Raw genomic sequence first — 17,921 nt, 5'->3', positions numbered from 1 at the left:
ATTACATCAATTAATTCTGCCATAGTTATTGGCATATTACAGGCATACAGTTGAATTTTCAGGACCTGATGCTGGTCACTCTTAATCCAATTGCAATACAAATATCACTGGTAACTTCAATGGATTATTTTATGATGGAGACAAGCATGAATGGGGCTAAAAATCAGGCAGCTTAAATAACAACAGCTATGAACGCTAGACTTTGAAGTGGACTCATAAACTTCTACTTTGCCACCTAACTTTCCCTTAGCATCGCCAATCAAACTCTGTAGAAAGCACTTGGTTTGTTCTCATAATTTCCTGTTCAATCTTGACTTCCCTGTACCACATATTCACATATTCAGCAAGTATTATCCATGCCCACTGACAGTTACTCTGCCTCAACCCCAAGCTAGACAGAAGACAAACTTTCAATTCAAATTGTTACCACAAAGTTAATACAGTAAAAAATATTACTAGATGGAAATTCAAGTTCTTTTTTCTCCTAGGATATCAATCTTGTGCCTTCCGACTGAGTTAACCTTTCAGAAGAGCTTAACTATGCTCAAAACTATAGCCTCAGCATACTTGCTGCTTCCCTATGTTTTCTCCCTTTGGTGTCTGAAGTAATGAAAACTGACACCTACTGCAAATACTTAATGAAATTCTGTGCTGAAATGACCAACTCAAGTCATCCTGCAACTGCAGGGTCATTTCAGAAAGGAGCAATCTGCTTGCTGGAGGTGTATCTCTAACGCTAAAGACACTACATGAGAGTGTTTGACAAAGTAGGAAATAAAAAGGACTCAGGACCAAAACCTGAAGACCAAGAATAAGAAATATGGGGTAGTTTATCACAGTATGCCATTTTTGAGCATAGGAACATACTCTAAGGATCTATGAACAGCCACACTTGAGAAGAAACAATATATGTAAGGTGAAGTGGAATCTCCTGAGTATTTGCAATCCTGCCCGCACCAGCCAGCCAGGTGTGAAGCAGAGTCAGTATACTGAGCCGAGGAAAACAATGGGTTTTATTTAAAAAAAAAGACAAAGCTTCTCCCTTGGGAATTCATTCAACTGTGGTCAGGCAAGAGCCCCTTCTACTGTTCTGCTCTGCTGCTCAAGCTGCCACCATAAAGCACAATCTTAGGCAGGCAGCCGCCAAGCTATTCCACTGTAAAAAAATTCCAGGTAGGATTCACTTGCATTTTTTAGAAAAAGATTTGAAACACAGGGGGCTTTCTGAGGACATAAGGAAATATTTTTTACTATAAAGTGGCTAGGCATAGGAGCCAGTTGCCCAGTTAACTTAAAAGCCATCTGAACATACTCCTAGGCAACAAGCTCCAGGCGATGCTTGTCCAACAGGGGGTTGGACAAGATGATATCCAGAGGTCCCTTCCACCTCATCCATTCTGATTCAATGATCCCTGCTGAAAGGTACTTCTGCGTGGGGCTAGTCTAGTATAAACTCCATTTGTGTGCTTTTAACTGAGAGCAATATATCTGACACAGAAACTTCTCCAAAGGAACTGTGTATTTTGTATCCAAGGAATATTAATATAATATTATGGTTAATTTTCCATATCTGAAACAGAGCTTGTCTAAGCTGTACATTACAACAGTTACCACCGTCCCATTTACCTTCGGAACAACATTTGCAAATAGATGATCAAGCAGTTTAACAGAATCTGTGCCTTTTACTTTAAACTTGCCAAATGGTGACAGGTCAATCACACCAACTTTTTCCATAACTTGTTTGTACTCACGACCCACAGGGTCAAACCAATTTGTGCGCCGAAAACTGGGTCTGAAACAGAGCATTTAGACACATAAAACAAAATTTGGAAATTTTGTGCTCTTTGCAGCAAAGCGTATTCTTCAGTTTCTTCAGTTTAATAATCATCCAAAAAACATAGACTTTCCTAAGTAGGTACCTTACCCAATATTTTCCTTAGTCTAACACAGCTTAATAATTAAAATCCTTTAACAACACAGAAAGATATGGGTTGATACTCTATCAACCACTTTGTATAATAAACTGTGAACTGTTCAAATGTTAGAATAAGTAGTGGTCTGTCATGAGTAAATTACAGCATGATGAATCATTTAAGTTTGAGGTGTCAAAAGCTTTATTTCTGAACAGCAAAGTGTGTCTCTTTATTCCTTCATGAGCCTCATTTAGATTTGATTCCAATATCCCCACATAAAATATTTATTTGCTGGAGACTTCCTGATGCAGGCAAGTAACTAGGCAAGCAGGCATAAAGAAGGGGGAAAAAAAGCAAAGAAGACTGTGCTTCTCCTCTCCAGACACTTACACAGAGAGGAATGAGATTTTTCATGAAAATATTATACTGTGATGCTGATCAAATACTAAGAGATGGAGAAAACCACAAATTCATAATGAACAAGTTGTTTTCCAAGCTCTTCCTTGAGCTAGGTTGCTTTCTAGTATCTCAAACCTAGAACAGATACAAGATACCTTGTGTGTTTTGAAATATCTGCATTATCAGAATAAAATGTATTCTAAACTATGGAAAAAGCAAGAATGGAAGATCAATCTAATATATACCTGTTGCTGAAATGAATGATAAATGCATGTTTCTCATTAAATTTAAATTGACTGGCTCTTACTATCATGATGATTTTTAGGGGAAAAAAAATAATATTTCACTTACCTGTATCCAGTCTCATCTCCAGGTTTATAGAACCAATGAGGTTGCTCCCATCCTGCATGGAATCCCATTGAACATTTTGACTTTAGCAAATCATACAGCCCACTGGTTCTCTCTGTTGGTCTCCCAGCAAATCTTTCCTCTTTAGGGTAACCAACTAGAGGAAGGAAAAAAAAAAAAAACCAAACTAAAAATCATCAAAAACTATGGCATGATCCAAGATAGAAAACACATCTATAAGCAGAGAAATCTAGATACAGGCTTTGCTAGAATTCATCTTCAGAACATAAATGTATTTTTAAAAGTATCTTACCAATGTTATTAAAGCCATAAGATTCTCTTGCTTTAGCTGCTGTGTATTCTGTAGTGGTCCACTTTCCATAGCGGTTTGGATCTACTTCTATCAGGTCAAATGGAGGTTCCCCTTCAAGGATCCAGTCACTGAGGTACTTTCCCATGCCACCAGCATGTATAATGCCATACCTGAAAAACAGGGAAAAAAGTCCTGCAGCGCCAAGTATTTTGTATTTTGCTTTTTAAAATCAGTACTAGCATATACTACTAACACAACCCCCAAAGTATTTTGAATTTTTCCCTCTTTTAAAAAAAAATTTCTGTTTTGTTCTCTTTTCAGAAATTAAATTCTGTATTAATGGATATTTCTACAGCTCCACTGTCAGCAGCACAATGTCATTGGTAATGTACAGCAGTTGCAGTTAAATGACAAATAATCATTAACACCAAATGATTTAATTTTTTTAATACCTTTTAATACCACCATGTCTTCAAAAAAATTGCCAAATTATCCTTCTGTCTAGATTATGTAAAAATTAATTCTTAGCTGTTTGTGAAATGCTCCCATGAGCACAACAGAAAAATCCTTTAATAAACTGTAAGTCTGTCCCAAATCAAATTTAGATTAACATGTAGCAACTGAACTATAGACACTCATGCAGAATAATGGAGCTAAAACCAACTTAAATTGCTGGTCATCAACTTTGCAATCTGAATTCTATGTCTTCAGTTGAAATAGGCAAGGACTTTGCCAAGAAGAAAAAAAAAAAAGAATTTCATTCTAAAGCATATGCACAAGAAGAATGAATGCATAATAGCAATGATGTGAATTTGACATAGTATCTTATCGGTTATTTACTTATTTATCTAAATAAATTAAAAACATCAAAAAACTGAGTACATCAAATAATTCTGTCAACTACAGTCAGTACAGTGCAGTTCAGCACAAATCTTCAGACTCGGCACAAAATTCTATCACTGCAGAGGATGCAGGAAGGATGAGTGCTTGTAAACTGCCACTACAGAAGAGTTAGATGTTGTTGGTGCTAATTCAATTAAACAACTCTTAGTTATTCATGGATACAAGCTTTGGTACCATAAAAACTTATGATGCCTTCAATACAGCTCCAGATGAAATCTTACGCAGTTGAAGTCTGCCTGTGCTATTCTCTGCAGCCAAAAGCAAAGGACAGCAGCAAAGAGATTGTGAGTGGTGACAGACCAAACACAATGAAGACGTTAGCTTCAGCTGAAGACTGCTGAGCTGATGGCAGGCTAAGCCCAGGAGCAAGGCAGTGTGGAAGGGGCTCCCCTGTGACTAGAGGTACAGCCCTGCAACTGGACTGCATTTTGCAGTTTTGCAGCACTGACTGCGCAACACGTTGATTTTGGTGCTCTTAGCTGGGCCTACATTATCAGAGATTTTACATTACACAGGGTGCCCAAATCCCTCTTTATCTCAGACAAGAGGAGCTGATTGTGTAAATACAGCTCCCTCTTATACATGCACAAGAATGAAATATGCATTTCAGGGATAGGATATTACAAGTTGCTATGAAGAGTGGTACAGTGTAGGAATCTCAGCCTTCTTATGATTTAGACAAAATTTCCTTAATGAACATGAACTGTTTTTCTTCTCTCCTTCCAATCCCTGACAGATTACCTCCCTGTGCCCGTCACATTCTTGTGTCTTCCTTATGAATTGCTGCATCTCACCCACTTTCAAGAAATTCCATTCCCATTCCTAGGAAATCTGAGTGTCTGCACACTGTGGTACCTTTTCTAGTGTCTTTGTCTCAGGTTATGGAATGGTTTCACTGCTTTGAATTAAACTTCTATGAATAAAATCCTGAACTACTCTTGTTAAAATTTTCAAAACTTTAAGTAACTAAAAATGGGAAGCATTGAGCAACCTTAATAATAAATAGTGCTACAAGCTCTGCTAACTAAACTTCTTTGCATGTTAAAATGCCTAGCAAGCTACTAATTTTAGATAATAAAAATCCTCTAATCTAAAAGCACTAAGTCCTCTGTCACAACGTCCCTGATAATTGACTGCAAGATAAGGATTTGCTAATGCACACAAAAAATTACGACACTGCTAGAACCACTGCAGTGACCCAGAAGCATAGAACAGAGAGTCAAAAGTCCCTGAGAAGCAGACATAGTAATCCAATGACAGCTACATAATTGCAGTCTGTGTCTAAACACTTCAAGATTAATCAAACTCCTGAAATAAATTGTTTAAAGAAAATTAGACATGCAACACTAACTTCAATTTTTTACATATGGAATTTGATTCTGCTCCCATTGACACCAAGAAAGAAAAACATGCTCCAAAGTCTGGCCACAGAGTAATGAACTTAAACAGTCATTTTGGTGAACAAGGTCTAGGCAAACTGCTTTTGTAACTATAAGTTCTGCAAATGTTACTGAAAGATAACATTATTTTTTTTTTAAATCCAAGCAGCAAAGGTGAATACCTTTCACAATGAATCATTGCAAAATTACCAAGCTCTTTTATTTTGAGGGCCTCAGAAAGCATGTTAGTGATACTGCCTTATCTTATGATCGGAGGGTTTGTTTGGTTTGGAATGAAAGAAAACTGGAAAAAGCTGAGCTGGATTTTGAACAGCAAATTAGGCAATTGGAAAAACAATGTAAATAGAATGTGTTCAATAACATTTACTTGGAATTGTATTTGGTTCATTCTCTCCATCTTGAATCAATGGTCAAACTAAGACAATTTAAGAGATACTGGTGTTTTAACACTGGCTCCATACAGCCATACTAAATAAGATGTAAATCACATTCAAGATAAACACCATAACAGGTTGGAGAATGATACCAGTAAACCATATACTTCTATTGTATCTATTGTATACCCAGAGTAGTCAGTCACATGCTATACTAGAATGCCTTCTATTTAATATGCCTTCAGTTCTTCAAACGGAACTCTATACTGCACATTCATTTTTGTCCATCTTCAGGGAAACCAGTTTTATATACAACAAACAACTGTAAAATACAGTGTAATTCAAAGCAAGAAATAAAATTAACTAGAAAGTGTACTTTTAAACCCAGTACTTTTGTGACTTCAAATTGCTGCACAGACAGTATGAAGTACTACCATTTCTTGTTGCTTCATAAAGTGGCACAGGTATTGGCCTCCAAATTAAAAGGAGGAAGCAAAAAATTACTGAGAGTAGTGAAATAAGAGAAAAGGATGATCTTCCATTATATAGGTTATGGTTGTTACGATTTTTACAATTACATTTAACACAAAATATGTGCAAAACAACTCCCAAGCCCATTAAAATGCACAAAGCTTGACCTGACTACCATTTTAACAATAAGACAGACAAAAATTGTCACAAAGAATTTACTCACCCGAAACCAATAGCTACCCAGTAATTTCTGACACCCTGATGTGGTCCCACCATAGGAAGAATGTCTGGAGAATAGGTGATTGGACCTGCAATTGTGTTTATGATGTCTGCTTTTCTCAAAACGGGGACCATTTCCATGGCGGCCTCAATATGCTCCATTATTCTGTCTAAATCAGACTCAAAAAGTTCTTTTCCAAATCCTGCGGAAGTAATTGACTCTTATTATATATACTTATTTACACAGAGAACACATACATTTTCAATACAGCTATGGTATCTATATATAACTACAGCTACCTATACAATAGAGCTATCTATATCAATACAGCTATCGATCTATATATAAAAGTTTTAGGAGAATAATCAGTGCATATGTTCAAGCCTTTGCCATCCTACATAGGAAAAATGACATACATAAAAACCTAGTTACCTGCAGGACCAGGTTTATTTGTCACTGCAATTATACTATCCTTTATACATATTTGTTTAACCCTAAGGTCATGCAAATTCAACAATGAAGTAGAAAGGAAGTGAAGACACACAGAAACTTTCTTCTACATTAATAAGACCCACTTATTTTTCTTGATATGCCAATAATTTGAGGAGGGGATAAAAGATACTTCCTGTATCTGCTTATGATTTCCATGCAATCATATGAATTTCTGAGTATATTTCACCCCTCAGTTTGGACTCTAAGCATGCCTGAACATCATTATGTAGAGGCACTTGATGCTACTGGAGACAGTAAGTTCAGGAAGCTGTGACAGGGCTATCCAAAACTGAACTGTGTTAACTGCCCTTCCATAGGAAATACTGTGTTTTTTAAAACAGCAATTCTAATGACTTCATAAAACTTTCTGTCTGGAAGTGAATGGAAAGCCGGAGCCTAGATATAACATAATGATTTATAATGCTTTTTAGTAAGCAGCTGTATGACATAGGATATTTTTGTATTCTATACATATCTACAGCTCTCTTGCACTTATATCCAAGCATGGCATTTTGTCTAAGACATTCCTTTGCTGTTCCTATTTGATGATCACAATATCTCTGGGGTATCAATAAATATCCAGGGCCCCTGTCAGCATGCTGGAGAGAATTGTAACTTAGAAAAATTTCTACTCAGGCAAAAAAGACTATATAGCACAGATTTTGTGACTGCTTCTAATTTAAACACACAAGCACCGCTTCAGGAAGTAGGGTAACACTACATTGTATTAGGCTTTTCTTACGTTACATTTGTATTTCTGTTATCTTTTATTGTTAGAGTCAGAATTATTCTTTGAAAAAAGTTTTTGCATTACAATCATTCATTGCAAATATTTTGTATTTTCTGTCACATAAGGCAGCATGACAGCCTGGGATTTATGAATATTAAAATGTGTGCTAGTGCTTATTATATTTAAAGATTTAATGTTCTTAATCACCTGGTGGAACTCCATTTGTTACCCATGACTCTTGCAGCTTCATTTTCTCCTCACTTTCGTATGGACCAAATAAAAGACCATCCCTTTCTTGCCTTAGATAATATGATCCTTCTAAGTCACGAATCACAGGCAATTCTTTTTTTAGGGCTTTCACTTCAGGGACAGTTGATGTTACAACATACTGATGATGAACAGGTATGAGAGGGTGCTGCAGGCCAATCATCTTGCCTATGTCACGGGCCCAGAAGCCTAGAGAAGAAAAAAAAAAACCAAAAATAAAATAGAAATATTCAAACACTCATTTAAGTGAATGGAAAATGACAGTAAAATATTTGCAGTACACACTGTGCTTTTATGTGTGACAGGTTTTTTCCCATACTTCTATTTTTCACTTTATTTTTCATATTATCTAGCATATTTTTTCCCTCTATATTCCATGTCCTTTTTTCCTAATTATACTACTATATATTATTATAGTATGCACATATTAAAATATAACTAGTAAACTATAAATTAGATTTCTAAAAGTTCAGAACAGAATTAAATTAACAGTTCCAGAAACTCCATGCCTTATTTCAGTAAAGTAAGTCTGCAATGTACTCTTAGCAAAGTTAGAGACACGTAAAATCCAGAATAAATTAACTCACATCAGAAGCGTCAACCAAGCCTCTTACTATCAACCAAATGAGCTAGTATGCTTTACTAAGACACAAGTCAAGTCCTAATATCCCAACAGACTAAGGCAGTACTTTTCAGGCAACTGGCCTCAGTAATTGGAGTTTCTCTTCTCTTCCACATGCATCATGTGACTCACACTAATTATGTTTTTCACACAGCCGTCAATTCATAATGATGCTTGTGTTGGTGAATAGTCAAGTGTGCTCTCCCATAGCTGTCAAATTAGAAGTTCTGATACAGACTCTGACCAGAAAATGCAAGCAACCATTTCCCTGACTCTGAAGCTGGCTCAAGATCCTTCATGCATACTGTGAGAGAGAAGTTAGAGAAGACTTAATTCTGCTGTGTTAAGATTAAGTTGGTAAGGCACACTCACTTAGTGAGGTACCTGTGTCAGAATGAAGGAGTGGAAACCACTTAACTGCCTAACACTATTTGGGCTCTGCATCAAGGGCTCACATCTGCTGTGAGGCTGAAATGGAGCAGACTTGGGAATCAGACAAGTATAACTGACTGGAGCAGTAGCTGCTCTAAGATGCTTTAAATATACCTCAGCCCCACTCTCTTGACTTTTCTATCAAGGAGCAGAGGTCTCAAGAGTGGGAATCAAAGGGGAAAATAAGAGTTTCAGAGGGGTTTGGGAGTGAGGGTTGGAGGAAGACAAAATGAAAGACAATGAAGAGGTAGCAGGGCCTTCCAAATAAAAGGCTATGTGCCATATGGCACCAAGTAAAAGAAGGCAAGTCAGCCTGGTTCCTGTGTAACCAGCTGACTCCAAACTACTTAAGACAAAATATCTTCAACAAGATTTTCTTCCTAGCACAGCTGTCCCTTCTCCTGGGACATACACTTCATGCTGCCCAGCTTAATGTGCAACTTCCTCTTTGCTGTTTACTGGTCTTAATCAAATTCTCCTACCTCTCTCTTCAATTCCATACTCTCCAAGACCTGGTCAAAATTCCTCAGTGCCCCAAGGACACCAAAATGCATAAATGAGCTTGAATAGCTTCACCTAACCCTAACCCTAACCCATAACCGTGGGCACAGGAGTCTCATTCCAGGTCAGCTCAGGTTCTTTAGAACCTGTCTGAGCTGGTTTGATTGTGTGCCTGTTTACAGCTCTGTCACAACCATGCCTGTGCCTGACCATGGAACACATTGATCCAGACCCTGATCCGTGGATCTGCTTCTCAGCTTGACCTCAGCTCAGTCTCAAATCTACAGTCCTGCTTATTGATTGGTGGGCATCATTTGACCTCAGTCACCATTACCAGGCCTGTTCCTGACCTGTGGTAACATTCCTGGCTTGGCCTCAGCCTGGCTTCATCACTATGGATCTGACAGTGTCTCATCTCCACAAGTCCATCTGGAGGTCTGGACCATGGGTTGACCCCAGCTGCAGGTCCTGGGCCAACCCTGCTCTGTCCCCTGTGCCCTGCCGGACAGAACGCTTGCTGGCTCGGCCAGCCTTGTTCCCCTGCTTGGCTCCCTGTCCTGTGGGGAGCAGCTGGCTCATGCCGCTTGCTGACATTAACTGGGAATACATCCTCTCACCTCCGGCATGGCTTAAAGCCAGGACAATTAGGAAAGTTGAACTGGGCCGTGCTGGCCTTGTGCCATTTCCCCATGCCAGCATGGCTGTCAGTCTCTTATTTAATATTATGAACCAGCCACAGGGCCTAACACCCACAGTTTTAAAAAAAAAGTGAAGTTTCCAAGGAAAACATCTTCTGTGGTAATTCACTTAACAATTACTGACAGCCAGCTAAGGCAAAGCAGCAGAGGAAATCCTGCATCACCTTCAACAGATCCATTCAGCTAAAAGCCCCTGCCCAGTAAATGCTAGAAACTAGCACCCATTGCAGTTGTCATATGTGAGGCTTTTGCTTCTAAATGGCATCTCAGCATTTGGAGGAGACTCATTGCCAGAACACTTGTTATGTCAGTTAAATTGGTTGAGGGATGATTGTGCCATAATCCTACAGAGTGAGTGATCGAAAACCTCCTTTAAGGCTAATGAAACATGATTTATGTTCTCCTATACAGAAGACAATGAAAAAAAAATTGAATATATCTGCATTTCTATCACATATGCAAGGGTTTTCTTCATTACACAGGACACAAGCAAATGTGGATTTAAGTGGCAGCTAACAATCTTTAGGGAACTTCTTTTGATTTGGGTATTTTCATGTTACCTACAAATAAAACTATTTTAAGGTAAGGTAAGCTAATGATCCACAGAGGACAGAAAAATTAAAGCAGTAGAAAATTAGGTCTTTGAAAAAGCTTTGTTTCTTTCTTAATAATAAGAAATTTCTTAGCAATTAGATTTTGAGAATAACATTACACACACAGCTAATTTTAAAGTGTTTTTAAGTAAGAGACAAATAGTGTAGGTTTGTTTAAAATAAAATTTACAGTACTGTACTTCTAAAAAAGTCACACCTATGATAAGTACCTTTAAAATTGCTTAAAATAACAAAAGGTGACATTTACTAAAAGAAAAAATACTGTTTTCTTTGTTTAAGGTTTTTGAACAAAAACAAAGATGGTAAAAAGAAAAATATATTCTCTGAAACAAAATTCTAATTGGAAGCAGATGTCAAGTCATATCACACATAGTAGAGATAAATGAAGGCATACATTATATCTCTAGGACATTTGTGAAGATTAAATTTTAGACACTGCAAACATCTGATGCTGAAATATTTGGTGGTAGTATTACTTAACATATCTGCTGAAGTGTGTCATCTGAACATTTATTGGTTTTGAAAAAGACAATCTTCTACTGCTATATATAAATGCTTACATATATACTGCGTACATGTTGAAAATACATGCTTATATACACACCCCCACACTGTATGTACAGACAAAATTCACTATTTTTGGAAATTTTAATAAAACATTCCATTATAAATAGGCTGCAAATAACTTCAGCAGGCTCAGTATAGTTGCTTCATGTCAGGGATTATTTATTAGGCATCTGCTTTCCTCTAAAATGGAAACCTCACATAAGGAACAGCTAAAGATTGGTTGGAACTAGTTTGTTCCAGTTCTGCAGCAGATGTCAGTTGCGGGGTGAGGTGGGGAAGAGGAGAGGGAACATAAAGAGCATTCTGATGTATTTTTCTCTGCAACATGAGCCTAAAATTATACAAGTCATGATCTGTAGTGGAATGAGGCAAGGCTGAAAAAAAGAATGAATGTTATCTGAGAAAACATTTATAAGAGATATGTGTTATACAGTATTGATTTTACATCATTTGGCAGAATGTTAAGCAGTATGTGCTTCAAATATTCATTTTGGCTGAACAGTTAACTACACAGGAGAATTAAATAAATATATTGTTGATTTTAAAACTCATTAAATAATTATAAAGATGTATGAAAAGCTCACAAGAGCGGATTCTAATATTTGCAAATAAGCTCTGAAAAGCATTTACCAGAAAATCCTGCCTAATGTTGATATATTAGCCAAAGAAAGATAACTACACTACAAGAATGTAAGAAAATTACTATATCTGTGAATCTTCATCCATACAATGCAGAGTGAATAGGTGGGAATAATGAGTGGCTGGAAGTCTGTGGCTTAAACAAGTCTGATTGCCAAGACAGCTGCTTTTCTCTTTCATAATCTTAGATCTGTTCCAGACCAATATATCCAGACTGTGTAACAAATGACATAAGGATCCTATTTGTAAGAGAGCTTGTGATTTTGTAACTGAATGCTGTTCCATAGTTCATGCCTGAAAGATATGAACTGCCAGTCCAAAGGCAATCAAATATTGACACCTCTCATTTTCCAAGAGTTTGTCTTTGTGATTTACATATATTTTTTTTATTTGGTTTCCCTGGTTGTGTGGTTGATTGCCTTCTATAAAGCATACTAAACTCTTCTAGTCCTCTTTCTCTCCAAAATTCATTATATGGCACTCATGAGCAAGCTTAGAGCCTCAGTGTTTTGTTATTATAGCAAAGCATATAGCAATAGGAAGTGATCACCTACATAAGGAAGGCATGTATCAGAAAGTACACTTTTCAATGGGTTTTCCAGTAGGTCTTTACCAAAAGCCTGAAATGATTTAACACAAGACAGCGTTGTCTATATCCCAGACTCTGAAAGAAAGACCTCTAAAGCACATCCCCTTCAGAGTCCAGCTGTTTGATCCCACTCTCTCTAAATTTCTCTCCCTTTTTTTTTCTGCTGTCTCTAACTCTACTTTTACTCCAGTCCTTACATTCTTCTTCAGCTATTTTGTCACCATGTGCTAGTCAGTCTCCCTTGTTTGTCAAGTTCTGTCCCAGAATCCTTCTCTTCCTTCCAATCCACTCCCATCTACCCTTCCCTTTCTATTACATATTGTACCAGTCTTTCATGCTTAAATAGGTCCATTTTCCACTCAGTTTCACATACAACTGTTCCTTGAGTATCCTTGCTAATAATTTCATCTGAAAAGCTCCTAGCTTTAGTTTCCTTGATAAAATAAATCAGGTACCTTCCCACTATCTCTCTGGTGTCATCCCTACTGCTGCCACCCCCTCCCAGTTTGAGCTTCCTTATTTAGTAAGTCCTGTACCATGTAACTATTCTACTTGCTGCCAGTGTTCCTAAACACTTCCAGAAATCTTTCCAAGGCATTTTGCTCTCCCTACCTATACCCCTTCCAGTCCAATTCCTTTATAATTCCAGTTGTGACCTATGCTATTTTACCCACCAACAAGACAAGTCCCTGTCTCATTTAACTTAACTTCTTCATTTTATCTGCCTTGCACTAGAAATAGGTGATTTTTTTTCTGTTCCACTGCAAATATACAGAAAGGAATTATAAAGGTGTATTCTTGCTCTCAGTTCACTTTTCCCATCTGAGTAAGAAAGTATGGTATACCACAGCCTCCGACTGAATCCTGATACATCACTGCAATGGGAGGTATGCAGGACTAATGCCCTAAAAATGCAGATATGATCCAGTTTGAGGCAGAGTGAGCAAAACTTTAATCTATATAGTAAATATTCAACATGTTTTTAAACAATTGAAAACAGAAAATCTTCTACTGGGAAGCAGAAAGCATGCTTCACTTAAGACCTTTCACCAATATATCCAATAATATATTTTTCTACACTTGTATAAAGCAGTGTAATAATAAGTGAATAAATTTAGATTGAATACAGGTTTTTAGACTTATTAAGTTGTTTAGGAAAACAAACAAAATACAAGGACACTTGCTCAAAAGTTCTTTGAAGCAGAAACATCAGTTTAGCCTCTCTAACACAATGGAGAATAACATTAGTACATGTAAATACAAGCTCCCTTGAGTTAGGCAATTTTTATGACATACAAAAAAATGCACTGTTAAGCCAAGCACGTTTAAAATGTGACTCAAAGGACAACAAAAAAATCTTCTGTTTCAAGGATATGTGGATAGTGTTAAATCTTGGAGAAAGATAATAGTGAAATAGGCAAGCTCAAATTCTCAGTCTCTTCAAAGAAACAGTGAAGATATTTCTATTTCAAACATACATTCCATTTGCTTTCCTAGGTATGTTTCATCAGGTTTTAGAGACATGGACAGTTCACCTATCGGGCACTGGAACAGGCTGCCCAGGGAAGTCATCACAGCATCAACCTGTCAGAGCTCAAAAAGTGTTTGAACAATGCTCTCAGGAACGTTGTGTGACTCTTAGGAATGTTGCTATGCAGGGTCAGGAGCTGGACTCCATGATCCTTGTGGATCTTTTCCATCTCAGGATATTCTATGATTCTGTGACTCTAGACCTGGACTCTATCCTACACAACTTAGTGTTCAAAAAGTGTTTGAACAATGCTCTCAGGAACGTTGTGTGACTCTTAGGAATGTTGCTATGCAGGGTCAGGAGCTGGACTCCATGATCCTTGTGGATCTTTTCCATCTCAGGATATTCTATGATTCTGTGACTCTAGACCTGGACTCTATCCTACACAACTTAGTGTAGACCAGTAAAGGTCTATTTTGCTACTAAAATCTAACAGGGCAGTCTGGTTACTAACTGATTTGGAGACAAATCAGGGCAAATATTTTTAATGCCTATTCAAGGACAATTAATATAAGACCGAAATTTTCACCATACTGTAAAGAAATATGTGCAAACCACAAACCAAATTAATGTTCAAAAACATATATATACACCTTATACATGTAACCCACAAAATTCAGTTACAGGTGCTTCATGTTAGCTATATGTAAATCTGAAAAGCACTCAAAATGCTTATATTAAATCCTACCTGCAGTATTCACAATTCTCTTTGCTTGGATTATTCCAAGCGGAGTTTCAACTTCCCACATCCCGTCCGATCGGGAGTTCAGATTAGTCACTTGCACAGGATAATTTAATTGAGCACCATATTTTCTGGCTCCTGCAGCCAAGGCCATAGTTAGAGAATAAGGATCAATATGACCATCTCCAGGGTTATACAGGCCAGCTAAAACCTAAATGGAGGTAAAATCCCCCAAATGAAAGAAAGTACAATTTATCAAAATTAGATAGTTTTTAAAAAAAACTACTTTCTTACTTGAAAATAGTAAACTTTAAGTCAAAACAAATTTTGAAAATAAATAATAGTTTTATCCAACCAAACAATGGTTTATGACAGTCAAATTCCTCAGATCTCCCATGCAATCAAAGGCTGCAATGCTTTAATATTATAATATTATAGACACATAATTAATAGCATGTACTCTAACATACAATATGCATACAATTCAAAAATTCTGATCTTAGGCTAAGATACATCTTTTTTCCATTGAAAAACAAGAATCTGTTGCACAATTTGTATAAAGAAAGGAGACTGTACATGTATATTTCTGATAGACCAATATTTAATTGCAATGGAAGTTATATTTCATGAAACTGGCTTCTTTACCTTATCCATGTTCAATAAGGGAAATAGCTCTTGCACTTTCTCAGGTGTGATTAAATATTGCTCTGTTTGGTGCCAACCAGCACGAGTCATTTGGTATTTGAATTCATCCACCCTAGTAGGAGTTGAAGCAATTCTGATACTGCCAGGCTGATGAAATCCCACAGGCTAAACCAAAGAGAAATAGCAAATTACTGAAAGAACCTTTACTGATTGCCATATATGTATTTTCCTGTGCTAAGAGGAGTCTACAGGAATTTTTTCACTAACACCATTAAGAAAAGTGCAAGTAAGATATTGGCCCTTGAAGGAAGAGGCCTTGGATATAGACACCTAGAAAAAATAATTTTTCAAGAAATTATCAAATTAACTTCCTAAGTTAATATATACTATCTTCAAAACAGTTGGAAGAAGTGTTTCTTGAATGCCATGATACATTAATTTTTACTAACAACTAAATACTTGATATATGCACTCACACGCTTTCAAAAATAGAATCAGATACATCTCAAAAATAAGTATTATTACATAATATATATTATATATCTATATAAATATATATATTATATAATATATACTTTATTTTAAAAGCTGTCATCTGCATGATTTCCTATTGAATGTATTTAACTAAGCACCTTTATAAACACAATGAAAAAAAACTCCCCGGTTTTGTCTTTTTAATAAATTAAACATCCTTACAGAGCTGGACCCTGAATGCTCACTTTTCTTCATCTTCTCTATGTTATCTCACAGGACAATGATAAGGCTGAATAAGTCTTTCACTGCAACTCACAATGATAATCTGATGTGGCAGCTTATCTAGTTGCATACCAGAAAGAAGAAAAAAGCATTTTATGACAAATATGAAAAATATCTGTCATATCTATATATACATATATATGACAAATATTAAAAATATATGAAATTTGTAGACTAGTAAAGTGAGGCTCATTCAATTTCTGCTGCTGTCCGAAACAAGTTCAAGTTTAGTAAATGAAATCTATAAGGCTGAGAGTTGCCAAATGAAAAAGATGACTCCTGTGTTTCTCCACATATCCATTCCTTAAGTCACTAAATAAAAACACTGAAAGGGATGCAAAGAATTGCAGCAATCTTCACAAGTACAGACAGCATTATATCATATGAATTTTTAAGCAGACATATTTAAGGCAGGAATGTATCATAATCAATCTGTTCATTCCAGATTCCTTATACTATTTTAGCTCCTTTATCAAGTTAAAGTTGCAGACTTTCTGCTGTGTCTTGAGATGTTTCATGAGCACCATTTTCCTAAACTGGAGAGGGATCTGGGAAACCATCTGCAAAATGCAGTGACTGGGCATGAAGAAGAATGTGTTTTAATAAAAAGGTATATACTCCTACTTCACACCATTATCAACTACATTTTTTTATAAGACTATTGCTACAATTGCTCTTCAATTAACACTTCAAAGGTTAAGGGGATTACCTGTCCCGTCTCTTCCTCCAGCTTTTCATAGAGTTTGATGCTGTAAGCATGGATTTTTTTCAGGTTTATTCCAGGATGAAAATAAGTAGTTAAACCAGCCTCAAATAAGAAATAGGAACAACATAGATTAGAAATGCAGTGTTTTTGCCTTCCTTCCAACTGTCATTTAAAAAGGAACTGCCAAGATACTGTAAGGAAAAATAACACATGGATAGAGCCAACTGCTACAAAAATAAAAATAAAGTCTTTTCTGTACTTAAGCCATTTCTGTTTTCTGCACAGGTGTTTTCCCATCTGTCTTTTCTCATCAAGTCTGCCAACCCATGATACTGTTGCAGTTGTTCTCTCCCATCTGATATCTCAATTTATATACAATATCATAGTGCACCAGATTACTGAAATGCCCAGATAATCCAGTGAAAAAGAGTGCAAAATTAATCATGTGTCAGTATAATATTTTTCAGTTCTATCTATATTCTATTCATAAATTTCACTCTAAGTATTTTTGGCAATGTTCATTACCTTAACAATCTGAATTTAAGAAGAGATCACAGAAACCTGTAGGAGGGAGATCCATCTAGTAAAGGCCCCATCAAGCACAAAGCAGGTATGTTGATTTCAGGAAGTCTCCGTGCTAAATTAATACTCTGGGAAAAATATTCCTTGTTCATTTCTTATTATCATATTGAACCACTAGTATCACACAGGACACAGCTGAAGAGTAGATATTTGACTAAATGTGATTTTTATGTCATTTTGATACATGTGCATTCATGTTGTGAACACATTTATTTTACTTACCTTAGAGTAAGCCCCAAGGCTGTTTCACTGCAGAGTTTTTAGCTCAAACTTGTTTGTTTCTCAAAAAATATATTTTAAGGGCCTTTTTTCAGTGTGTACAGAATGAAGAAATAAAATAGGCATTGAAATATTTAAATTTCCTTAGCCATGTACAATGCCTAAGAATAATTAATTTACTTCTACCTCCAAATTTTGTTATCTCATTTTGTTTTTACTGTATTCTTTTATTTATGTAAACATTTTCTGGCCTTCTGTTATTCTTCCAAATGTAGTAATAAATCTTCCAGATGTAAGGAAATCCCATT

The 17,921-nt window shown here is 36.4% G+C and overlaps 1 protein-coding gene across 2 annotated transcripts in view; it reads right to left on the bottom strand.

Annotated features, from left to right (window-relative positions):
- DMGDH (dimethylglycine dehydrogenase) overlaps window positions 1-17,921 on the bottom strand; it is a 40,955-nt gene that overhangs the window by 17,040 nt on the left and 5,994 nt on the right. For both annotated transcript variants that reach the window (XM_068177534.1, XM_068177535.1), the window contains exons 3-10: window positions 16,816-16,914; window positions 15,351-15,515; window positions 14,712-14,916; window positions 7,771-8,019; window positions 6,345-6,543; window positions 2,974-3,143; window positions 2,664-2,817; window positions 1,627-1,792 (exon numbers count right to left, since the gene is read on the bottom strand). In XM_068177534.1, coding sequence (XP_068033635.1) covers window positions 1,627-1,792; window positions 2,664-2,817; window positions 2,974-3,143; window positions 6,345-6,543; window positions 7,771-8,019; window positions 14,712-14,916; window positions 15,351-15,515; window positions 16,816-16,914 — 1,407 coding nt within the window. The remainder of the gene's footprint in view (window positions 1-1,626; window positions 1,793-2,663; window positions 2,818-2,973; window positions 3,144-6,344; window positions 6,544-7,770; window positions 8,020-14,711; window positions 14,917-15,350; window positions 15,516-16,815; window positions 16,915-17,921) is intronic.

This window comes from Anomalospiza imberbis, chromosome Z, assembly GCF_031753505.1.
Source record: "Anomalospiza imberbis isolate Cuckoo-Finch-1a 21T00152 chromosome Z, ASM3175350v1, whole genome shotgun sequence".
Classification (NCBI taxonomy): domain Eukaryota; kingdom Metazoa; phylum Chordata; class Aves; order Passeriformes; family Viduidae; genus Anomalospiza; species Anomalospiza imberbis.
The sequence above is the reverse complement of the archived record's forward strand: the minus strand, read 5'-3'. Positions and strand labels throughout refer to the sequence as shown.